The sequence below is a fragment of the Drosophila melanogaster genome, chromosome 3R, assembly GCF_000001215.4.
Source record: "Drosophila melanogaster chromosome 3R".
Taxonomy (NCBI): Eukaryota; Metazoa; Arthropoda; class Insecta; order Diptera; family Drosophilidae; genus Drosophila; species Drosophila melanogaster.
In genome coordinates this window covers 30,527,596-30,553,302 of record NT_033777.3, presented here as the reverse complement: position 1 = coordinate 30,553,302, position 25,707 = coordinate 30,527,596, and the positions used below count along the sequence as shown (strand labels likewise).

Below are 25,707 nucleotides of genomic sequence, written 5' to 3'. Positions count from 1 at the left end.
GTGTCATTCGCCTGCCCACTTTGATCTGTGCAGCGACAAGCTCTTTGCCAAAGTCAAGTCAGCTGAGGAAAATGATGCGCGGAAGTTGAGGGGGCGGGTCGAGGGAGTAGGAAAATGAGTCCTTGTTCCACCCAATTGACAAACGAAAATCAAAACTAATTAGACGCAAATTAATGAGCCATGCCACAACAGAATCACCAAGAAAATCAGCAGCCACAGTTGAGAGAAAAAACAAATGTGCTGAAAATGCGATGTGAAAATGTGAGAAGCTGACAAACAATTTGGCAGCGTGGACAGCTGCGGGGGAGGGGTCCTTCCCACCCCCACCCCTCTGTACCACCCACTTCCCTGACCTATCAGCTAAATGAGGGAAAACTGGTCGACTATCAAAATAAACCACCAAACAAAAGAGAAGTCTTCATTGCGGCTCCCTTAAAATCAAAAGTCCGAAGAGACATTTTTGTTTCTCCATAGAAAATGTGGGGAGAGATCAACCACACACACACACATATTATCTAATACACGCAACACCAACACGCACACACTAATAGGAAAATAGGAATGGACCACACGGCGTATGCGCAATTCGCTTTGGCAGCGAGCCAACGCTCTATACTTGGAGATCAACGGAAAAAGTTGCTGATTTTTTGCCAGAAATTATTTATAACTGCTTGTTCATGCACAATCACAAATATATACGCTATATACAGTGGTATCTGTGTCTTATTTTCAAATCGAATCGCTCTTTTTGCTCTTCTCCCAGCTGTGTTAACTTGGCCAGCCGAAATGTGTATAGCTAATTTGAAATATTTCCATCTGATCGCTCCGCGGAATCGAGTTGAAGTAGCAAACAATGGAGCGGGTATATGAATGGATAGTTTCATTTGTTTAAATGAATGAATACTAAACTTACTCGGGGAAGTGCTAGAATTTGGGCGTGGATATGTTGCTTACCTGCAAAGAGAATGCAAACAAAAGAGGCAAATTAGTTTATTATTCATGTGCCACATATATAAATATTTCATAGATGAACGATTTCACCGATAAACAAATAATTAAACAGACAAATAGCTATTCGAGTATTTTTAGTCATAATTAAAATTCCTAATCGATCCAATTTGGCCAAATTAACAGAAAAATATGCAAAAATGCAATGGAGAAATATCTAAACACAATTAACGTATAATTTAAACTTAGAATTAAAATGTCGTTAATTAATGTTGGTTAATCGCTCTTGGTGAAAATATATTTGAGATATATATATACATTCAGGTTCGTTTAATTTGTCTAGACAAATTTATGGGGTACGAGATAAATATATATAAAGAAAAAATGCATTTACATGGGGAAATAAGACGAAAAGTACCTATAATTTTATTATCTGTGATATTTTACCTAATACCTAATTACAGAGATAAAATTAATCATATCACATTTATTATTAATATCGCTTAACGCCTGCCACGTTTTATATGCAAAATTTAAGCTAGAAAGCAAAACAATAACCGAACTGAATATAATCAAATTTGGCCAATGAGTTGGCACATTATAGATACACATTGTGTGTATGGCGCACATGAATTCCAAGAATCTATATCCTCTGTGAACAAAATGCTTTATTATCTGATTACTGCGCCCATTCGAAATTTGCAGCCCCGAAAGGCCAAAAGCAGCTCGCAGCCAATTAGCCTCTTGACTGAACCCTAATGGTCCCCAGAAGCCCCTTTGTTCCCTCTTCTGACCAAGTTAATTGCACAAAATGAGTGGAAACCAGCTGCCGCCATGCGACGAGCCACTTGAAGAACATATAATTTATTTTATTACATATATAAACATTTATATATTAGGAGTCGGCCAATAAAACAAAATTGCTGAGGAGGCTCCACATTATGTCCCTGGCTTGGATTTTCCTTCCCCAACCCCCGTTCCCTTTACCTTGCACATGGGAAACAATCGTAAAATGCTTAATTAATGCCCACCTACATGCGAAGGTGCAAAAGTGGGCCAAGTCCTGCTCGGGAGTCGGGTATCCCGGGAAAATGCGGCGTCGCATCACTTTTAATTAAAAGATAAAAATTCCCTGTCCAACGGTTTACGAGATGGTTGGAGTTCGCGTTGGGGAAATGCGCCTTTGGAGGTGACGCGTCAAAACGCATAAAACGAAGAACGAGAAACTGTTAAAGAAATTAACACACAGAAGACAAGGGGAGACTCCGGCTAAAGTGGCAACTTAGTCGCAGGACGAGGTGCGGAACGTGAAGGGCCAGATGGAAAATGTCTGGTGGGGGCCAGAGACGAGGAAAGTGTGGGAAATGTGAGCTTAAAGAGCACTCTTAAATCAATTAAAGCGTAACCCAATAAAATATGTAAATCATCATCACATTCAAAATTAAGTGCAGTTATGAGTTGATGAATCAAATTCAAGCTTTTGGAGTGTGTCAAAAGTGGCAAGCTTAAATAGCTTTTGTGAGGATAATTATAAATTTATCTCGTCGCCAAACTATTATGAACGAAGTAGAACGAAGCAGTTAAATGAATTTAAGAGGCTATTAAAGTTAACTTTCAGCTAGACGACAACCCACAATTTAAAAAACCTATAAAAAGCTCTGACACGACTTCCTTAAAGGATATTTGTATCACCACCGTGCTCATCCAGGATTTCACTTCTACAGCTATTTTTTTGTGATTTCCTGTTTACTGCACTTTTTAATGGCTTAAGCTACAGAATCGATCCGCAGACTGCATTGACTGCTTCACTTCCACTTGCCTGATAAACTCTGCCCGGTGTTTTCCCAAGGAAAGCCCAGAGCTGAAAGTCAGTGAACGGAGTGGGTGGGACGGGGCAAAAAGAAAAGGAAAAGCCTGGAAAAGCGACAGAGCGGAAGTGTGTGTGTGGATTGCTGTAGCTGTTGTTATTGTTGCGCCTTGATTGCTGCCTGCCATGAAAACCTGCGGATAAAAAGTCAACTATTCGGGCGATACACAGAGAACAATTCAAAGGACTTGCAATATATGGAAATCTATGCACGTTATTTGAAAGTATAACATTTACACTATTTTGTTTATTGTTATGTGAAAGGATACCCACTATTGCTGATACCTCTTTCGGTTGCATGTCAAGTTATGGATACTTTCTTTGGGTGTACTTATAAATGCTAGTCGGTAGGAATGCTCATATATAGGACTGCTCTGCGCCAGCTGGAATCAGTTGGAGAATGTTATTTTCCTTTCATCCTGCCCTTTTATTTTCCCCTGCTTTTCCTGAACCTTTCCCTATTTTTTGCTGATTTGAGAAAGGCAGTGCCAAAATGCCGTTGGGCAAAGGAAAAACAAGCAAGCTGGCAAACAAAATGCGTGGTGAGTGGGTGAGTGGGTGGGTGTTGGTTATAAAGACGGAGGTGTGCTGGCTTCGAGAGTGTTGGTACATTAAGTGAAATGAAATCCTGTTAAGCGAAACAATGAAGCTATTAAAAAAAAAAATATGTAAGCTGCTCCGTTTTCCACATGTACGTGTGAAGTGGAAAGGTGATTTTCCTCCCTCAATTTCTGCATTTTACCAGCGGCAGGTAAGCCCCATAATATCGTTTAATAAATACTTTACAGCTTGATTGATTGCTCCTTCAACGTTTTGAATTCCGGTAGCGACAGGTGGGCCAGAATCTCTTACACCTAAGTAGCTCCGAAATTACCACCCCCTAAACTCGGATAGTACCACCAAGTAATTTATGCGACCAGGGTTTTCCTCGAAAGCAAAGCAAACGAAACCACCAGATTGAATCCCATGTGGCTGGCTACAATCAAAACGGCAATTGTGGGCTGGCCATTCTCGGCCCCAAAAAGATTACCCCCCACATCTCGCAGCCCCCCCCCCCAAAAAAAAGGCTCCTCAAACGCAGCGACCTGGAAATGCTTCATCTTCCTGCCTTTTCAAACTGGGAACCCTTTTAGTGGTCGAGCTGTTCCTTCCCAGAATTTCCTGCTCGCCGGGAAAGTATGTGCATACATTAGTCGAGACCTGGGGGAAATTCTCTGCCTCGATGGTGATTAATGTGTCTCGGTTTTTGTTTATTTTCGGGAACTCAGCCAGGCGCAAAAGCGTCACTAAATGCCTTAGTTAATTAGCCATCGATGAATAAGCCAGGGAGAAGAATCGCAACCTTGCTTTAAATAATTATCCTTCTTGCTGTAAAGGATTGTGTGTAGAGGGGAGGACAATATTTTAACATACCTTGTTGCCTAAGGAGTCTACAACTCAAGTTGATAAACAATAAGCGCTATGGCTTTCGCTAAAATCTCGTGACTATTTACCCAGTAAATTCACAAAACGTCCCAATAAAATAGGATTTTCGCTTATGTTTTTCCCAGACAGTTTCCCTTTTCCACGACTAAGAAAATATGAAGAATTTCTTAAAGACACAATGACGCTCTCTCGGAAATATCAACGACGAGTGGAACTTTCAATCCGTCGGGCATTTGTCAGTTTGACAGGCGGCGGGGGCGAATTTCCCACCTACATTCCCACTTTCCCACTTTTCTACACTTCCATTTCGTACCTTGGTGGTGCGAGTCTTGTGCCACTGGGAGGTTTTCTTGGTCGTCGTGGTGGTGGTGGTGGTCTCCTCCTGCTCCTCCACCTCCACGTCCTCCTGGTCGATGACGTCCTTGTCTTTGGCAGTGTCTGCCATGGTGATGCGTGTGTTCTCGAGTGCTGTAATCCTTTCTAGCCCCGAATTCTTTGCATAAATGCTCTTTTCTCACTCTGCTCTGCACAAATATTATCGTATAATTTTTCTTGAATTTTTTCCTACGGCCTGAGTGTGAGTCACTAACATCTTCTCTCGCTCATTTTCACTGGAAACACATTTGAATTTTGTTTTTATATCTGCGCATGCATATGAATAAAATATTATTTATTATTTATTTATTTATCTGCTACGAGCGCTGATTTTTGTTATTTCTTCGCAGATCTCTCTTTCTCCCGGAGAATTTATCGCTGCAGCTGGCCCGAAAAGTGAAATGCTTGGCTATAATTAATTAAACGCGTTCACCAACAACATCAGCAACACTTTCGAGTGCAAATCGTGCGCCAAACTTGGGCGGCAATTAAATTCTGTAATTATTTGTAAATAAACGGCAATGGACGTAGATTTATGAACTTATAAATCCGCCAGAGGCGTGGGGATTCATCCATAAATTAAATACGGATTTGACATTCATGAATTATGGAAAGGCGACCTCTTCCCGCAGCGTACACTTCTATCCTTTACCCAGAGTATAGGCGAAAACTTTTTCGATAATTAAGTAAATTGCTTCCGCAATTTAAGAAAGAAATATTCATAAACCACATCTCAATTAATGGAATTTCGTGTAAAGGATTCATCCAGAAATTAAAAGCTTTTGAAAAAGGATTTGAGACCGCAGTTACACAATTGAAAAAAAAATAAGAAATTATTTTTATACCCATGTATATATTCCATATTGTGTTCTTCATTTTGAATTTAGAACGATAATGTAAAACCATAAAAATATTTATGCAGTTGGCTAAGAATTTCTCTACAAATCACGAAGACAAGTTTTTCGTATGTATTTGACAAATATTTCATTTTATTAAGATTAAATATTAGATGAGTTTATTTTATTTCCAAGGAAACGAGCTTGTGGTTAAATTTGGTCTGTTGTTGTGTGTGCAAATGTCCCTTTTTTGGGTGTTTCGAAATTGTGTGAATCAAATTGTGGAATAAAATGGAGTGACTTTAAAATTCACACTTCATGAATGCATAAAAAAAGAAAGAAAAACTTGTTTGCAAAAATATTTTTGGTTGAGTGAAAAAGTTCATGGTTTAAAGAGTGGCCTTTGTTTATTCGCCAACTGCAGTTTTTCGGCGCTTTAATTGTTTGAATTGTGTTCAGCGGGTCTTAAATTCGTGTCGTGTGTTTTTGTGGGAAAATTGTTTTGTATCAAAAGCATTTTCATTTAATGCACTTTTATGGACAGCAGGCGAGAACGCCGCTGAAAATCATTTGTTTTCATTGAATTGTTTCTAGTATCACTGATGTCGATGTTGTTGTTTTTTGTGGCGTGTGTTGAATTATTATTTGTTTGATTTGGGTTGCATGTTCTGTGGGGTGTTGCACTTTTTTGGTTCTGTTTGTATTTGTGTGGTGTTTTGTTGTGCCTGTTTTTGTTTCGGCTTCGATTTGCATTGATAGCGCGTGGGTTCTACGAGTTTTCAGATGGGTATTATGGCATTATTGGCTGGATCTTCGCTGGCATGCAAATTTTTAAGTGGAACAACATTTGTCGGGCACAGTTTTTCAGCCTCGCGCGTCGAACGAACTGAGTTGCCCGAATTTTCTTTGCCACTCGCTGCCAGTCGAAATGTGCGGAAAACCCGGGGAAAAGTGGGGTGCCGCTATTCACGAAAGGAAAGAGAGCTGGCCAATAGAGCGGCGCACACAATCAACACTTAATGCGGCCGCGGGGAGCTGAAAAATTCCGCAATTCGCTCATCATCTTCAAAATGAAAAGCTCTCTTATGCTATACACTTTATTTTATTGTTTTATGTGCTGCGTGTGTGTGTGCAAAAATGCTGCCTATTGCCACATTTTGCCTTCACTTTTTATCATATTCTTCGCATTATTCGCCACCCTTTGCGGCTCTTGTCAACGGGTCGTATGCGTAATGTGACAGTCTGTATGCCACCTTCCTCTCACTTGACTTTTCCGCTCAGAAGCGCCGTTGTTCGCGAACTTGCCAAAACAGGTGAACACGATTTTTCGGAACACGAAAAGCAAATTAAGCAAATTGCCAAAAAAATATAGATTTTCGAATTTTAATTCTGATTTTGGCTGCCTCGATCTCGATGTGTAGATGCGACTGCCTTTGGTGGCCAACTGAATGGGGCAATCACACTTCCCGATCGAATGTTACTTTGGCTTCTTTGTTGGCCTTTGTCTCACCTTTTGTTTTGATATTTTCCCGGGTGTTAATCAGTCATCCCCCTTTCAGCTTTCCCCCTGCTCCGATTATTTTCTTCCATCATCCTTGTCGCGTGCTTATTGCGTTTTGCCTATGGGTATTTTTAGCTTCTAGTGGACAAATGGCGTTGTAGTGCACCAGGAAAATCTTGTAGTTTTCCCAAGACTTATCTGGCAATCTGGCAATCGGTCGGAAAATGAAGGCCTCAATGGCGGAAATCTCGGCTAATGATTTGTTTGCTTTTAATTAAACCAAAATTTTCATTTAATTTGAATAGCATTGATTGGGTTTTCGCTGCTAAAGGGTGGCTTTATCCCAAATCCCCAGCTGTCCTTTTGCCTGTGTAATTAATTGCTGCGCCTTTACTTTTTTCCCGCTTCGGGGCAAAAAGTTTTTCTTTCTTTTCGACCAACAAAGTTGTACTGAAAACCCCCTCCAGCTGGTTCGTATAAATAAACAACAACAAACGATTTGTAGGCACAGCGCCTACTAAAAATAAAACGCTCGGATATTTCCACCCAAAAAAGCAAGAAAATAAAATATTATTTATAGCCCAAGGCGTCTGTGTGCGTTCGAATGTGTGTCTGTGTATATCAATATGCAGTGAAATGATTTTTGAATTTCCAATTCGCAGCTGGATTTGCAGCATGTTGATGTAAAAATCACAGATGCAAATGCAGCGCAAAAAAAAGGGGGAAAATGGAAACGGGCGCAGAACTGCGAGGTAAAAATCAGGCTAGAAAAATGGAAAGCATTAATGGGGGAATACGGCTGCATTTTCCTATCGATGTTTACAAACAAAGGTGGAAAATAAATCACCGGAAGTGGAAAGGGTGTGACAGGCGTTAAGGGCTTTAACCCCGCCATGCGGAAAATAGGGAAAAGTGCATTGACAGAAAGAAAAACTCACTAGCAGTTTGGAAGGCATTGGCGAGGTGAGTCAAGGTGAGTTTCCCCCCAATTTTCCGCCCACTGCCTCATGTCAAAAGTGATCATTGACATTGTCGCGCTGAAGGTGTTCTATGCGCACACACACACACACACAGCCGCAAAGGAAACTCTCACGCACACAGCCGTACCGGATATCCCACACACAAACTGTGAAAGAGTTGCAGGTGTGCTAAGAGCACCTTTCTCTTCGATAATTAGCTCTTTCGGCACGCACACACCTGCTGCTCCTGCCGAAAAATGAAAATAAATGCCAAATTGGAGAGCTTGAGGTGAGCAAACTGTAGCTTCTTCTTCTCCGGCGGCCTTTTCCTTTATTTTTCTTATTTTTATTTATTTTTATTCGGCTGTGAAGTGTGTGTGAGTGTGTTCGTGAGTGTTTGGGTGTGCCGCCTCACTCCCACCTGATTCATAGTTTTAGCTGAGTGACCACACTGCTTTCAAGGTAAATCATTTCCGATTTAGGCGTGGGGAAGGTGAGTTCACCGCTCGCAAGGTGGGTTTTAAAGTTTGAATGGAAAAGAGACCTCACCCTATCCACTTGTAATGATTTGGATAATTTAATTTCTAGGAATTCGCCTTAAGTAATTCAGGTAAATATGTATATACTTTCCAAGCCAGTGGAGTCAGTCAGGCATTCGAGCAATTCACAAAGGAAATCCAAGTCAGAAAGTTCGTCTGTATCAAAGGCCAAATAATGGTTACAAGGGATATAAGAGCGAATCCCAGGACTTTCCTCGCCCACCAAAATCCCCTCGTTATTCGCTTCTGCGGAGGAATGTTTGGCTCGCCTGACCATGTGCCTGTCTACGCCCCATAAATAATGTTTAATTTTATATATGTTTCTTTCCGAGCCATTAAAATTATGTAGGTTATAATTTAAATAATCAAACACAAAGAACGCCAGAGAGAGAAACATCAAATGGAAGGCAGAAATGTTGCTAAAGAATTTCACCTCGTCTGGGGTCGCCCTCCCGAAAAACACTGCTACATATAGTAGAGAAAAGCGGAGAGCACCGAGTGTTCGGTGGATTATTTATAGATTTTGTTATTGTCAAAGTGTGCTGGTGAGTCTTTCAACGAGGGGGAGGGGGAGGGGGACCGAAAAACAAGTTCAGGGATTATGGGATGGACCTACCAAGTCCATCAATGAATCAATTTCTGCTGGGGCCCACATTTAAAGATATTATGCGAACTAATTTTTTAAGTTGTTCAGCTTACATCTATAGTTCACCACTATAACCTATATTTTAATCAATTTCGGGTAAGGTCTCTAAATACAAATATAGACATATTGCATATATATGTGAACGATAAATTCAGTTTTTGGCCAAAATATCGGAAATAATGGTCAAAAAATTGAACTGCATATCTCATTTTACTCCTAATTAAATTCCCAATCAATAAATGTTCAAATTTAAAAATTTTAATTTTTTGCCATTTTTTGCAAATTTTGATGATGTAACCCCTTATAAAAATTGAAAAATTTGAAAAAAATTTTTTTTTTCCTAATTTGTCCAAATGTTTTACGGCGTGAAAGAATTGGTAATTAGATGCAAAAAAAAGTTATCTATTTAGCTATATGACCATTTTTAGTCAAGTAATGGCAAAAAAACCGCTGTACGCATGCATTTTTTGTTGAAACACGTTTACCTTATCTTCCCATAAAAATATTCAGTTTTATGTACAATTATATAAATAAAACCCTTTGATTAGGCTCCCTTACAAATGTATGCATTCGAAAATATCTTTTCTATAGAGTCCATTAAAGACATGTCCATAAAATGAGCATCAGGCGTTGACAACCATAAAAATGACAGAAATATATAAACCCGGAGGCCGAAAGATTCAGCTTTGCCTTTTGATTTTCAATTTGCATTTAACGAGCTGTTCGAGTGGTTTCTCCTGCAGGCGTTTGTTCTTGCATGTTGGACTCGTGTAAATTAATAATTTTTCCCAATTTATTTGGTCCCTGCTAATGGCCAGTTGATTTATGGCCTGGGACCCGAAGTCATCTGACGTTTTTATGGATGTTTGTCCCCTGGCTATATGCATTTCTGATTGCGGCTAATAGTTTTTGGACAGTGGGTAGTATATTACACAAACGCACTTTGAAATTATCACAAGATTGAAAAAGACTGCAAGTCATATTTGGTTAAATTGGCTATGAAAAGAAGGAGAAATTCAAACTACACATTATTTGAGTGAATAACAATTTGATTAATTGTTACAAATGTTCCAAGTAGTAAACGCTCTCTTTCGAAGAACGTTTCGAAAGCTGTCGTGTGTCGAATATCAATCATACGCCCCGTTGAGCGCTCCCAGAATCGAAGCTGTGTGTTTTCGAGAAGTGTGGCCCAGAATAGCTGAGGCGAGCCGATTTAGCAATCAAATTGCAGTTGTTCACATGTCGCAGCGTTTAAATGTCGTCGCCCACTTCCGGGATCAGTTTTTCCTTTTCTCTGCTGGGCTTTCCACCTCCCCAAGCTATTTTTTGGGGGCAGACAACTAATTAGAGAGGCACATGTGGCGATCAACTTCGCTCGGACTTGCAGTTGGTCGCGCATTTCAATTTTATTTCTATTCATTGATTTTCTGTTCACTGGCTCTTTGTGTTTTCTCGGTTCCCTCTATTGCAAAACCATCGACAATATCGCCGAATGCATTCGACCAGCGGCGGGGAAAACGAGCAAGCGGGGAAAATCGTTTTAGTGAAAATAAATTGAAAATCTTTTGGAACATATTTTGTATGTTGTGATAGATTGCGAGCATTTTCAGCTGTCAGCCATCTCTGTTTGTAGAACATGCACATATGTGGGTGTTTGTTTGCCTTCTGCTTTGCTTGCTCGCCATTTCACTCGATTCCTTTGCATATCCGCAGTATTCGCTGACTTTGCTTTGTTTGTTCTGCTGGTTCTGCTTGGAGTCTGGAGAATCTGGAGAAGATTGGGGTGTCAGGCTGGGAAAATAGAAAGGGAAACCGAGGAGACGGGCAAGAAAATTCCCTGGCATACGTAAAAGTTGCACTCCCTTTTGGATATTAATAACTGAAGAGCAGCCTTTTCATTGCATACTTTCAGGATCAGCGTTTTGATAAGTGACCAGAATAACCGAAATTATCACGGCATCATAAATAATAGAGTTAACAATAAGTTAATTATTCATTGGAATGAAATTAATTTGCTTCGCGTTGTGAAGAGAAAATTAAATAAAATAAATCAGCGCTCTTGAACCAAAAGTAGCAAGTTATTAACATGCGTAATTAAATCCATTACTGAAACATGGCAATTCAGATTTTGTGTAATATGGGACCAAGCAAAAAGCATGCATAAACAAAATGATAAATTAAATGTATAACCACAATTCAGAAAGTACAATTTCAATAAAAAATTGTAAAACTATGCCCGAGGCTAATCGTTTTTATCTTTGGCAACCAGTTTTCCTTTAATGAAATACTTTCTTCTGCACTAAACAAGAGCATAAAATCTTCGTTTTATTGCTTATAAACAGGTTCATGTGTCTGTTTCCTATTCTTTTCCCCATTTGCATGGCGCGTTTTGATTGATTGCGCGAACGCTGCATGCTGAACAAGACAATGGGGAAATGGCGCTGGGAAATGATTTTCCGAAATGTTCAAACCATCCAACGCGCTGGGGCTGGGGATTGGGGACTGGGTGTTGCGGGTGGGAAAATATTCATGACAGCTGCAGCTGTGGGTGGCCGTGGGCGGGAAGTTGGTCGTTGTGTGTGAAAATCTGGTCAGTGCGTGGGAACTGCAGTGACCGTAGTCTGAATTTAATCAATCTAATGCATTCAGCCCCAAACACCACACAAAACACCCAAAGTCATTGGGGAGCACTCATCAAATTAACACCTCAAAATCTCAATCGCTCATGGGGCGCTCTGATTAAATAAGAATAAAGCTGGAGGTAAAATTGCAGGTAAAAATTTTGATTAAGACAATGTGCATTAGCTTGAGAGTAAATATATATACATTTCTTGATTAGAGCCGAGTAGCAGGGATAAACAAGAAAACAAAAGCTATTCGAGGAAAAGTCGGAAAAACTGCACAGAAACTGCAAGGTTAGATATAAATATTTGCAAGTCACGTCATCAGCAAGTATGAAGTATGAAGGAAAAAATATTCATATTAAAATCTGCTAAAATGAAAACAATAAAAAAATAAATAATAGTAATATACTGTTCATAATATTTAATATTAATTTAAAAAGGAATTTTTTCACCGCTTTTATATATTTTTGAATATTTCTTCCAGCGTTTTTCCGAGCTGCCTAAGCGATCCTCTGCGAAGGAGACCGCAAACTGCTTAGCCAAATTGCTAATAAGCCAACACAAAGCACAAACATCAAGATGATGGGCCAAAGGGGCGGGGCAGGGGGCGGTTGAGGCAACAATGGCCGACGGCAGATAAAGAAGTGTGTCGATAGCAGCTAAGCGTACAAGTAATAAAGGAAAACTCCGAGCGGGAAAGGGGGCGGCAGTCGTCGTTTATTTTTAAACATATTGAAAAGGCAAGAAGAAGCGGTTAAGTTAAGGCATCGGTCGAACCGAATGAAAACAATTTTATTAAGTGAAAAATACGATGGCAGAAAACAACCCGCAGCCAAAATAAACAGACCAAAGCCAAGGCAAGCAAAAGAGGAAAAAGGCAGCCAGAAAAGCGGGCGACCGAAGCGGAGTCCTTGGCAGTGGGAAACCCAACGGGTTGCCCCCCGGGGTCGGGCGGTGCGGAAAAAGGGGGCGGGAAAAATCGGAGGATATCTGATTGAAAGATGCGTCGAAGCGTCGTTGTCGATGTCGAATCACCTTGAACCACAACAACGCCACGAACAACACGATACAACGCCGCACGCACAACGCCTGCCAAAGTTACACTGAAAAAAAAAAACTTGGGCTTGGCTAGAGTAGCATGCTTAAGAGTTAGTAATTGAACTTAAGGTATATTTCACTCTCTTTCTCTTTCAGATGATCTGCTTTGTAGTTAGACTTGAACACTATTTTTCAATTCAAAAGTGTTTCTTGCAGTGCAGATCAGACACAATTAAGTGCGAAGAAAACGGAAGCAGACGACAAAATTTTACGAGCCAAGCAACCGAAACGAGAGGCGACGATGAGCGGAGGGGCGTGGCAGGTGGCGCAGGGCGGTGCAGGTGACAAAAGCACCGACGACGGCGACTTCTTTACATAAAAGATTGACAAGTGATTTTCGCACCTAAGTGGCAAGCGCAGGAAAGAAAACATACAGCAGCAAGAACAGCAAGGCAAGGGAAAAGTTTTCAGCCGCTCGCTAGGTTGTTTTTTGGAAAATGGAAAATTTGTTGGAGGAAATTGTTTGGGGGCATTGTTCGTGCGGCACAGTTAGCTAAGTCGATGGATTTTCTCACCCCCGAGCGGTTTTAATTTGTTGAGTGGCGGAGACTGGCCAACTGACCATTGAAAGTGTGGCACACAATTTGATCGAATGATTGAGTGGGAAAACTTTAAGGACACGAGCGGTGAAGCTGTGAAGCTGAGTAACTGAAAAGGTAATTTATGAGATTAACTCGTCCTCTAACCAAATCGGGTGGGAGTGATTGAAGAGGTGGCCTATTAAAAAGTGATTCATAACAGAAACAGCAGTGGTAAAAAGGAGGACTGAAATGCGAGTATATTTATACATAATAGGTTTTCCAAGGGGTTAAGTCTTTAAAACCAACATGTTTAAATTCATCATTCAAGCTTTAGTTCTATAGTATGTCCTTGGTTTTGGTCCCTAATTTCAATTGAACACCGAACGGACATCAACAACAATAGGTGCACCTTCGGAGCCTCAAATTTCTAATGAAAACTGCATGGACGAGCACATTCAAATAAATCCCTGGCAACAATGGACCTCTCGAGTTCCGTTTTTGTGCCCCCCGGGGATCGACTTACCGCATCGTCTGTGATGGCCATGATGACTGCTTGGCTTGCTGATGGCTTCTATTGGGTGGTTTTCTATTGATGCCCCGGCGGTGGGGGGAACCGAAGGGGGGTAACTGGGGGTCTAATCCGCTTTTGCCAAAACAGAAATTATCTTGTGTGGGGCAATCTTGGCTATTGCGCAGAAATTCAATTGAAATATCTCAGTGTTGCGCTGAATGGGAAGCTATATATGGTATATATAGATTTTGGATCTCACTGGCACACACGCACACACACACGCGGATGTCCAGAAGATCGCACGTCACGAAAATCGGGGGAGGGATACGAAACTAATCTATTTATTTGGCTGATTGACTGCTAGACTGGTCAATCTAAACCATTCCAATCCATTCCATTCTGGCTGGGCTAGATCTATATAAATCAATAGTTTCGGTTGGTTCGATTGGCTCGCGATGCGCGCTGCTTTGTTTTGTGGCTTTTGCGATGCAACTAACCGAATGCAAGCGCAAATTCAAGTCGGAAACTGCATCGAAATGCAATCAAAGTGCCAATTGACGTCGAGTATCTGCTGTTTCGATACTATAATACTGCTCTATATATATATATATATTTACATAGACCAGAGTGGGGTTAACTTTCGATTTCTCGCCGTTGACAAATTCCTGGCATTCTCGCTAATATTCCTCGCGCGCCTTTCACATTCACGTAAATTCCTCCTCATTTTTCCGACGAGCGGAAATGGAAATGGCATCCATTGTCAGGGCCAAGTGGCCGATTCTGCAGGAGGCCTCTTAACTCGAACTTATGGCCACTTGGCCGCAATTAAAGCCGGTGCCGCTTTTCGTTTCAATATTAATGGGCGCATTAACCGCAAATTGCAGCCAGACTGCAGTAATTACATTCGTTAATTTGCAGCACGAAAAATATGGTTCACGATGGAAAAACAAATGCGAGAGCTGAATTAATTTAAAAAGTTGAACTTAATGCCGATGGGTGGGTGAGTTCTCAGAAAATCCTTTGAAGAATTAACAATATGTCTAATTACATATTGAATTTTCCCCATTTCATTCAAGCGCATTGAACAATGCAAATATTTATTCAAAATGGGTAAGTACCCCTGATAATCGTGAATTCCAAAACTGTTTCATATTTGTATAAACCACCTGAAATGTAGAAATTGAGCCTAAGGGCGGGATAGTCACAAATGGATAGACCGAATGAATAGATTTTCTGCACTGCACCATTGAAAAACAAGTCAATTGAGAACATGGCCAAATGTCAATTTTCGGCATATGGAATTATGGAGCGGATTTTAGGGGTCAGTGGCTCGTTTGGTCATCATCAAGTGGAAATAGTAATTTATGGGGATTATTTATCTGCGTGCGTTTGAAAGGGGGAAAGTGGAAAATAGAAAATGGAAAATGGAAAATAGAAAACGCAAGATGATTCTGTGTAAACAAGCAAATGTCAGTTTGCAGTCGTCGGGCTGTTGGTAATTTATTGTTGAATTGGGTTAGACAAACGTTTGTTCAGCTGAACTAATTTGCCAATTGCGTTCGTACTGTTACTGTATTAATTTTAGCGAAATGCTAATAACCTGAGGCCGTTGCTTCTGTTTAATCAAAGTGATCCCTTAAGTTCGGCCAATTTCCAACTAATTGGCTTATTTTCATTTGCATTTCGGGCTTTGGAAACTCTAGAAGAGCTCAGGAAAATCTGCACAATTTCCTCATCCAATTGCAAATAGACAGAGCTCTTCTACAACCTTCTTTCGACCCCCTTTTTTCCCTTCTGTCTCGGAGCTCAGAGCCGAGAAAACTACGCAAAACATTTTGTAAATGAATTTTATTTGTCGAGATTTTTGCGGCGCGCCCCAATGTAATTGAAATAAATTCTCAATAGAATATCCGGCCAAAGTTGGCGGAAGCCTATGGCAGGCAATGAAATTATTTGTTTGTTGTTCTGGCGGAGATGTAACGCTCTGCAAAATCCAAATCCGAAATCCAGGGGATTTCAAGACGCTGAGCAATGGGCAAATTTCCGTTGCGGCAGGTCAAAGAATTGGATTCGAAGGAGCGGTTTTCGATTTGATCTGGATAAATAAATAGAAGGGCAAAGTGTTTGAAAATTAAATGAAATATATGCCAGTCATAAGGCGGATTTTCGCCAGAGTGAGACAGCGCGAGCGGAGCGAGAGAGAAGGCAAACCGCTCGGCAAAATAAATGGCACGTTCATCATACGCCCCGTGTACACAATTTGGCAGCTTTATTTATATACCCCAGCATGAATGCTGTAGCATATACGCCGCACATATTCGCCTTATGTTTTCACGCAAAACGTTTGCTTTTCAATTATATAAACATATTTCGATTGTATTCAGTGTTCAGTGCTCAGTGGCGGGGCCAGTGTGTGCATTAAAATTATAAATTGTTTGAACAGCCAAGGCACAAATAAATAAAACACAGAACCGCGAACGAGGCGAAGCGAACCGAAATGAAAGCGAAGCGCATAAATAACTGACCAAATGTACTCGAAATTTGGAGGTGGGTGTGGGCTTCTCCTCTCTTTTCCGAGGGAGTGGAGGTGGGACCTGGGAAAATCTCCTTGGGAACTGCAACAAGTGAATGGAAGCTAAGCGAGCGTCAAAGGCCAAGAGACGCCTGACATTGAAATGTCGTCTTGTTGTGTCACGCCTTTCAACCAAACCAATACACACTTTGCCATGCACTGCGAGAAATCGTTGGGGAGTGGCCCTTTTTTAGTACCACTATTTGTGGTAACATCCATAACTCTCGATCTTTTCAAACTAAACAACTCGGGTAAAAAACCTATCCGGTATATGGTATATATATTAGTAACGAATAATACAAGTTTTAAACCCTAAAATCAAAAAATATCTCAGTGTAGTCACACACACACAACACACGTTTCAGTGGCTGCCAGTGAAATATATGTTTGGACTTCAAGAGGCGCCACCGCGTTGACAGCTGTCAATGAAAAGGGGGTGAAGGGCGCAGGGATCTGTGGGAGTGGCTGGTGGTGCGGTGGGCGGTGCGGTCGGTGGTCCAGGCGACGGGATAGTGGGTGGTGCAGAGACAGCTGTCCCTGCGCTGATTAGCGCTGTGGTTGGCCGCATTTGCGGAGTTCGCTGGCAAAATTCAAAACAATTTAATATGCCAGCTAGCGCAATAAAATCATCGGGAAAATCGCTGTGGTCCACGACAACCAGCGGAATATCCGTGGCCAGGCTAATCGGGCGGAAAACTCTGAATGGTTTTCCCCGAAAACATCACCAACTACAATAAATCCGTTCGGAGCTGAGCTGGCCCCTCACGGATTCCAATTAATCTCCGTTCAATATTATGATGTCTAATCAAGAGAATACTGGACGGGACAGCAGGACAATGGACGTTGGAGGCCACAGGAAATTCCATTATCCCAGCAATCTCCGCATGGGGCTCATGTGTAATATGGATGTGGTGTCCGGTTATGTGAGTTTACGGCTTGTTGCACAAATTAGCATGCCCCATTTGATTGGAACGGCGGAGCTGAGCAAAGATTTGCTTAACTACATTCCAGTCGGCAGGAATAATATGGCCGAACTTTCCGACCGCAAAGTCGCTCGTTTGGGTGTTTATTAAATAGTGGTGCATTTCCATAATGTTTGCATTAAATGGCGCATAATCAGATAATTTAATAATCGCAAATTGGGCGTATTTGATGTTGAATTTTCAGTGACAATAGATTGAGAGTTCGATTTTGTTGAAACTAATCAATCATGAATATTCTATGAATATTTTATTCAATTTAGTCATTCTCTTTAATATTTATTGTTTAGTTTATAAGCAAATACACAGAGGCTTGAACCATACCCCGCACCGCACAAATTACCGTCGTTTAATGAGCTAATCAAATCAGGAAACAACGGTGAAATCAACTGTGAAATTTATGACAGTTTTCCGCTTCGCCTCGAATTAAGGATAACGAAAGGCAGTGGGGATGGGGAGTGGAGAAAGTGCCCGGCGTATCTCCGACTTTATTTAACTAATTTTGCATTTTCAACTCAAACTCGACTTTGGTCACGTATCCCTGCGGCTGGAACTTTGACCTGTTAAGCGCATAAAAATGACAAAAACGGTACGTGACTCATTAGCCGCTTTCGCCCAGGAAATGCCGCCGGGAGAAAGTGAGCGGGGAAAGCTGGCTTGGGCAGTTCAGCAGTTCAGCAGTTCATGAGCTTCGGCAAGGAAACCGGACTTTGGCAGCGCAATTAGTTCGGCAAGCTGCTCGGAGCGAGGCACATACGATCCTGTTTTGTGTATATGGCAACATATGCCCTGGCAGCAGCACATCCTTATCCCTGCCCCATTCGCAGGACTCCGGCTGGCTGAGCTCATGCGTTTTCATTTCCATTTCGGGCCCATAAAAACGGCAAAACGGAAAAACGAGAAAAGGCCGAGAGGCCGACCCAAAAAGAAGTAAATTGCAATGCAAATTTAATTTGGCTGCCATAAAACTCGACGAAAGAAAAACGGGCGGTGTTTTGCTTTTCGCCCGGCGAGGGGCGAGGGGGGCCAGACAGTCGTAAAACAGCGGCGGGAAAATCGAAGACTTTCTGCGGGGTTTGGGGTGGGGTAGCGGTAGTGGGGAATACGGGTGGAAGTGCGTGGCCGCCGCGCCAAGCCGGAAATGCAATTTGTAATTTTGTGCAACGATTTGTGGCAATTAATTGCTGCCCCACCACTTGCACCACCCGCCCCATGCGGCACCACCCAACTTTCGCCCAGTGCGCGCCAGACCGCAAGACACGGAAACCTCAATATTTATTTTTTGTTTCGCCTTCTTCTCGATGTTTTTTTTGTTTTTTTTTTTTTTTGGTCTGATACTTGTTTTTTTGCCTCTGCATTTGTTGGCGGCACAGAATTTATTGCATTTAATTTTTTTGCCATTTCTCTTCGAGTGTGGGGATTTTTTGGCATAGCTCGGCATCGAGTATTTAAGTGATTTCTGCTTAATAATAATTTAATTCCCAGCTTTTTTTATACGCCATGCCATTTGAAATCTTTTGTGATAATTTGCGCCGAAATCAAACAGCTGCAAAATTTGTATTTTTTGTTGGCTTTCCCCCGGCAACGTCGCCTATAGAAAGTGTGGCCGAACATATACATACATATGTATATGTGTATATAATCGCCTATATGTCCGTCTATATCTGTGCCGCGGTGTGTGTGATGTATAATGTATGGGAAGATTTATAATATTCGTGGGACCGTATAAACAATTCGCTAAGACGCACATAGAGAAATGGCACTTGGTATAAATAATGTATAGCCAGAGTTCGCCATGTTTTGGCCAATTTCACAAGCGAGGAGACCAGTACGGCAGAAGATCCCTTCAGAATATGAGAATAATGATTTATAGTCTTTCATAAGCCAAACGATCGGGGGTGGCCAACTATTGAGGAAATCATTCAGTTTTGGGCGGATTCTTTGGTTTAAACTTGTAGTTCCGTAAGAATATTTTCGGAAATATGTAAAATGGAATGTCATTTACTTTCGCAAAAATATGCGATGTTTTTATATAAATTCAATGCAAAAACAAGATGTTGTTTTGCGGCATATATCCCCCCACCAAAAGCTTGGTAAACAATACTTGAATCGAAAATATTTTTATAAAAATTTCCATGCTTAATAAATTTTAACGAACTGTTCTTTAAGTTGATTGCGAATATGCACTTAACATTAAAGCTTTTGGAAATAGTTTCCATTAAGAATTTCCCAAGTTCCCGAATTTTTATAGCTTCTTGAACGGTTTTCAAATTCAGAATACATATTGATTTTCATGGCTATTCGAATTATGTTTGTACTCAGCACACGCACAATAAGTTAGTTAATGGATAATGGCGGCTATTAGATGGATCCATGGGTCAGAGTTCACTCACCTCAGTGATCTTCATGGTGCGCTTCACCGTTTTGCGGGTAACTTCGGTGGTTTCCTCCACGACATCGCCATCCTCATCGATGGTCTCCGTTACCATTTTCTCGGTCTCGCCGGGAATCACCTCCTCGGTGTGCTCGGTGACCACGCTGGTTTTGCTCTGGGCATCGGGTTCGGGCTTGGTCTCCTCGGCGGAGCCACCGAAAACATCCTCAATGTCCGACATTGTCTCTGATTTATATCCTTTTCGATTGGAGTCGAGCTGATTCACTTGGCTTTCTCTCACGTTCTTGTGTTCACTTTCACTTGATCACTGGATCACTGATCACAACGATAACACATAACACGCAGAATTGCTTGGGTTTTCTTCTTTCTTATTTTCTTTCTTTTAGCCTGAAAAATACAAACGACCAGAGCTAGAAAAATGAATATTTTTTGTATATTCCGCTGGGCTTTTGGCAGCCGCTGGTTATTATATAAACAAGAGGAATTTCACGGCGCGCTGGTTTTTTAGTAACTTGTTTTCGACCTAAGGGCGGTATATTTAGAGGTACTGTAGATCCTTCGTGGTTTACGCAGATGCCTGGAGCCTTCGATCCTCTCGGGAAGTGCTCGATTATCGAACTGTAAAAACGTAACGTCGACCAGCGGCCACGAAAGGCGCGACAACAACGGAGAACGGAGAATTACGGAACAATGGGACTACGGAAGAACGGAACAATGGGACAACGGAATAACGTAGAGCCGTGGTGACAAAAGGCGGATAAAGCGAAACAAGTTGAAAGATGGAGCTATCGAAATCCCATCACATCACTTCAGCCTGTTTCGAAAACAAATCCGGAATAATTACGGAACAACGGAACGCACACGAGGCGAATTACACGATCACGGGTCTTCTACTTGCTGCCTCCGTCCTAGCTTCTTCTAATTCTTCTAGTTAGAATCTTCTGCCGTCTGCCACCGGAACCGACGCCGGAGAGCAGAGCGAGACGGTCTGAGTTCCGGAGGGTCTAGTGGGGCAGAGGCCCCCAATGTGTTAGCCGCAGGTGCGAGCGGGACGGCCCGAGACCCCCAGCGCTCGGGAGAGCGCCAGCAATTCTCCACACTCTCTCCTCCACTCTCACTCTCAGTTCTCTGCCGATCTGCTGCCGCTGCTGACGTCTGCTCAATTTTGAACGTTGATCTTCGTCGCGTTTCAAAAGTTTTTTGTTGCCTTCGTTCCGATCTTTTCTACACTGTGTGCCTCTACACTGAGAGAAAATCCTACCAAATTGGATTTACATTTAGAAAGCTTTATTTGGTAAAAAGAGGAAACTATCTGACAATATTTCGTATGTTAAAAAGTAAAAGTACAAGGCTGTGATCCCACATGTATCCTAATCCTTCCGAAATTGAACTCCAGAGTTCTATAAAATATCAAAATATCTGCAATGAAGTAAGAAGTGAGTTAACCATTTTTCTGAGTGCAGTATTTCTGTTCTTTCTTTGAGCAAATGTGAAATTTGAATGCGAATGAGTTCGCTCGCTAATTGTCCGCCTGTTGCAATTTCTTCGTTTGACCAGGCGAATGCAATTAGTGCGGCTGCCGGACGTCTGAGGCCCGTCAGAATGTGAAACTCCGCCGTGAAGTGCCAACACTCCTCATTCGCCATCTCATATGGTCTGTACTCCCCTTACTCCGCATACCCCCTACTCTCCATACTCCCCGTCAAAGACCCACGCACTCTTCTCGTCAATGTGCGTGGAGCTATTTTGGGTGGATTTAACAATAGACAGAAAAAAGAGGCAGCCAAGGATGAAGATAGTGATATCTTCCGACTTTGGAATACCTAAAAAAGAGATTTTGATAGTAAGAATAGAGTTTTACAATAAGAATTATAGAATGTTTATTCAAGAAGTAAAAATATCTTATAAACTTGAATTTAGATAGATTTTAAAATTAATTTACAAACCAATTTGTCCACTCTATCAGAGGGACTTACTATCCCCATAAGCCCGTGTTGCATTTCCCTTTTTCCAACATTTTTTTTCCAATAAGCCCAGACATCTCATCGATACCCTCTGTGGGCAAACAACTCTGAATCGGGTGGAATACATTGGGCTGATCCGGCTGGCCATTTGGCCGGGCGGCATTTGACGCCGTCTTTTCCTTTTTCATGCGCTTTTCTTTTTTTTTCCTTTATTTTCCGTTCGTTTTTTTCCCTTTTTCCTTTGCCGTGGCCAGCGTTCGATGTGCGAGTGGAGGCAGTGCATCACAGCCAGCGGGGCCTGTACAGGGTGCCTTGTGGCAGGGGCATCTGTCGGAAGATGCCCATCTCAAGTGATTTCACCTTCTGCCTTCTGTCCGATTTCTGATTTTGTGCTGATTCCGATTTAGATTTTTGATTAGCGAACGCTTTCAATTGCTGGCATTTGGGGGCTTTAGTTTTGACAGCGATGTGCGGACTTCCTGTATCGCATCGCGGACTGCACAAGATATATGAAAGACAAGTGTTTCGAACGGACCCCCGGTTTTCCCCGCAGCGCTGTGTAAACAAAGCGCCAAGCACACGCAAGACGGAATATTCTAAAATTAATTCTCGAAAATGTCTTTTCAGCTCGGCAAACGCAGCGACATGATGCGGGACAAATGCCTGAATATAGATACATCCAATGGATGTGTCTCTGATGAGCAAATGCAATTATGTGGCATGGGATCAGGGGCAGGGCGGAGTTGCGGGCGCTGGGTAATGAATAGAGCCACGAAATAGAGCAGCAAACTCCTTCGTATTCCCCTCTCGACGGTCCTGTTCTGCATCTGTGTGTTTGGATGTGGAAAACCACACTGATGACAGACAAGCCACGGCAGAGGAAGCCAAAGGATAACATGAGATAACACACATCAAAAGCCACTCAGACACCCACACACGAACAGCGGGGGTTAGGCAAATAGGATGGGTTTTAAGGTAAATAAGGATAATGATTAATCAGTCATATGCAATGATATATCTGTATGATTTCATTTTGAGATGCGGTTTATGTTATACTTAACTTACTTGCTATAACACACTTTTAATGCATTTTATTCGAATATGTTTTAAGTGCTATATTTTTGGAGCCCTCTGTGGATGCACGCACATGTGCTCCCCATCACAGCTGCTCGTGATCCTTTGGCGACGAGAAATCAGCGCTCAAATATGATTAATAAGTAATTTCTTTGTCAACAAGTGACTGGGGATGGCCTGCTATGACGACAGCGGCGATAACGACAACGAGAATGAGAACGGAACGACGCCATGGAAATCTTTAATAAAATACATGCATAAATAAATTATAGGGCAAGCAGAGGCGAGGAAAAACAAACTGGATGGAGATGAACTGCTCTGAATGGAGGCAAACTGGTAATAAAACAAAGCGGTGACGGCAAAGACATACAGAAAGATACAAGATACAAAGGGGTGACATGTGCAGCCGAGGCGTGACCGCACTTCCTTTTTTTCCGGCCATATATACAGGAACCTCTCCACATTGCCTTTTCCCAGCCACTTTTCAGAGCTCCTTGGCCTTGGCGTTTCCCTGTTTATTTCACAGTTGTAAATTGCACAAAGTAAATGAAGTGCTTTTTATTATAATCCAACAAGCTAACGTTGCCTGTTTTTAGCACAAAGAGAAAAGGAATATCTCAAAATGTTATTAGATTATATGAGAGTCATAGGTTCTCTGGAACTGTAAAATATAAATTTCAAATAGCACAGCGCAAATTCAAGTCTGCAGTTTGCTGTATTAAATTGATTGCCGATTTTGAATATATTTTTCTTTGTGTACTCCTCCCATTCCGAGCTTTTCCCTCCCTATATCACGAGTTTTCTTTGAATGCGGCCCGCTTGCCAAGTGTCGTTGACTCTCGCTGACCTAGAGGGAAAATAAAACCAAGGGAAATGCCTTGCCAAGATTCATGTGTAGATGATTCTGGGAAATGAAGAAAGTTTCAGTCTCGACATGCAGAAGCGGAAGGCCCAAAAACGATTTCTGTCAACTTCTGGAGAATTTTCATTGCCTGCCGTCCATTAATTGAGCTGTTGGAGGGCTGGTTGGGAAATTGCGGGAAATCGGGGAACAGCAGCTGGCAATCGACCGATGTAAGGTTCAGATTCGCCAGCACTCGACTTGTTTGACTTGCGATTTTCCTTTTAACTGAAGCGAAATGCAGTTAGCAGCAGCAGCCGGAAAGTGTAGAAAAAGACAAACACCCGGATAGTTGGATATGGATTGGTAATGGGCTGGGTTGGGAATGCAATTCAGGGGAAACTAAAGCGGAAACTGCAAACAGTAGGGATTCGCACAGCATACTTTTAGGTGCAGCTTGGCTGGAAGCAATGGAATGTCTCTAATCTGGTAGCCAACTACTCCAACTACTTCTACTACTACTACTGGCATGCATAAATCTGCAATGGCGAAGAATCTCTGGCCCCGCACACCCGGCGAATGAGCAATTTCCCAGCAATTCTTTGGCCATTGCCAATGTTTGCCCTGGCAAGCATGCTGCGGAAAATGTTCGCTTATCGGAATCCAAGTGGGTCTCAACACTCACCGCAAAAGAACACTGTAAAAAACCAAACATTAGATGGCTTATATCTTGACAGCTATGTTCAAATTCTATAACATTTGCTTTGGTTTTTAGCATATAGATCTAGGCCTGCATAAAAATTTGTATTTACTTGGATATAGCCTTAGATATCGATATCATTTCTTCCAGTTGAAAAAAAGCTTAGAGTGGCTTCTCTCAAAAGAGTGGTACTGGGGGCGAGCTGCAACTATTCTGGCCAAGAAGGTTTATCATCAACTGCATGCCGCAAGCTAAAAGAGTGGGTTGGACTGGAATATTTGCTAAGTATTCCGCATTTGTATCTGTGCCAGTAGTCGGAACTGTATCTGCAGCTAGCTGCGGGCTGTGGACAGTGAACAGTCGAAGCAGAAATGGAAATAAATAGTTGCCTTGCTCTTTTGTCTAATTAAAACGTTTCATTTCGTTCCAGCTCCATTTGTTGACGTCACACGCACAGAACACGTGTGTGTGTGTGAGCATACGTTGGCACTGAGATAGTAGGGTATATTGACTGTCAGGAACGAAAGGCCTCCATAAACTTAAAATTGTATACTGTTTCTGAAATAAAATAGCTTTAATCTGATTATCAAAATGTTTATTATAAGAATTAGGTGTGTGATATTAATATTAAGAAACAATATAACAATAACAATATACTTTAAAGGTAAATATTCAATATTGCAGTTACTGAACATCTTTCAGTCGACAACTTTGTCCCAATCGATTTGCTGGTTGCGTTGCCTCTTCTTCTCTGTGTGCGTGACGGACAAACGCGCACGGGCGCACTTTTCCGCAGGCCTTGCCCCACTCGGCCCTCGGGAAAACCCACCGTTGTGGGCTGGTCAAATGGTTTCATCTTCATTTGGTTCTGGTCCTGTTTTTCTGGCCAGACATACATGTGCCGGGTCCTGCTTCGCCATTATGATGATTTATGAACGGAAATCATTTTTCGCCCAGTGCGGCTTTTCTGTGTGGTCCAGGGGATGGTGCTAGGTCTAGGCCTCCTTTTTGAGGTCCTACTCCGCCCCGAAGTATGCAACAGTTTTCAATTTCGTTTCCGTTTGCTGCAAACTTTCGCTTCACACTCGGCTGGCTCTTTTAATTTGAAAACCAATGCTCTGCTGCTCTGGTTCGGTTATTTTCAGTTCGGATTCGCATTCGTCCGAAGTTCGATTTGACTTCATTTGGGGAAAAAGTTTTGTCGAGCAGCTGGCCGCAGATTGATGAGTTTTCTTTTTTGGGTGGAACATTAATTTCCCTTTAACAAATTCAACAAACTTTCTTCTGCAGTGGGAAGATGGTCTTCTTTTGCTCAGCCCGTTGGATCAACA

The 25,707-nt window shown here is 41.9% G+C and overlaps 1 protein-coding gene and 2 long non-coding RNA genes across 20 annotated transcripts in view, besides 1 other annotated feature; 1 reads left to right on the top strand and 2 right to left on the bottom strand.

Annotated features, from left to right (window-relative positions):
• The window catches only part of tmod (tropomodulin), a 46,299-nt gene extending 25,603 nt beyond the window's left edge, over positions 1-20,696 (bottom strand). For 3 of the 16 annotated variants that reach the window (NM_001382033.1, NM_001104512.4, NM_170504.4), the window contains exons 1-2: positions 20,659-20,696; positions 19,796-20,207 (exon numbers count right to left, since the gene is read on the bottom strand). In NM_001382033.1, the coding sequence (NP_001369033.1) occupies positions 19,796-20,017 (222 nt within the window). In that variant the 5' untranslated portion in view covers positions 20,018-20,207; positions 20,659-20,696. Of the gene's footprint in view, positions 1-4,553; positions 4,883-6,135; positions 6,325-6,715; positions 6,899-13,862; positions 14,345-19,795 lie in introns of those variants that run through there. The other 13 variants (NM_001276183.1, NM_001276182.1, NM_001170305.3 and 10 more) reach the window with 12 other exon arrangements.
• Positions 19,403-19,448: a mobile genetic element.
• Positions 20,697-20,925: 229 nt separating the features above from the next.
• On the bottom strand, positions 20,926-22,948 carry lncRNA:CR45553 (long non-coding RNA:CR45553). Of its 2 annotated transcripts, NR_125298.1 has the most exons (3): positions 22,827-22,948; positions 21,744-22,316; positions 20,926-21,620 (listed from the first exon to the last, which is right to left on the bottom strand). It is a non-coding gene; the product is annotated as a long non-coding RNA:CR45553 (long non-coding RNA). The 2 variants fall into 2 exon arrangements; NR_125299.1 differs by lacking the exon at positions 22,827-22,948 and having other exon boundaries at positions 21,744-22,279.
• On the top strand, positions 21,442-25,023 carry lncRNA:CR45552 (long non-coding RNA:CR45552). Of its 2 annotated transcripts, NR_125296.1 has the most exons (4): positions 21,442-21,451; positions 22,389-22,736; positions 22,873-23,171; positions 24,807-25,023. It is a non-coding gene; the product is annotated as a long non-coding RNA:CR45552 (long non-coding RNA). The 2 variants fall into 2 exon arrangements; NR_125297.1 differs by lacking the exon at positions 24,807-25,023 and having other exon boundaries at positions 22,873-23,725.
• The last annotated feature ends 684 nt before the right edge of the window (positions 25,024-25,707 follow it).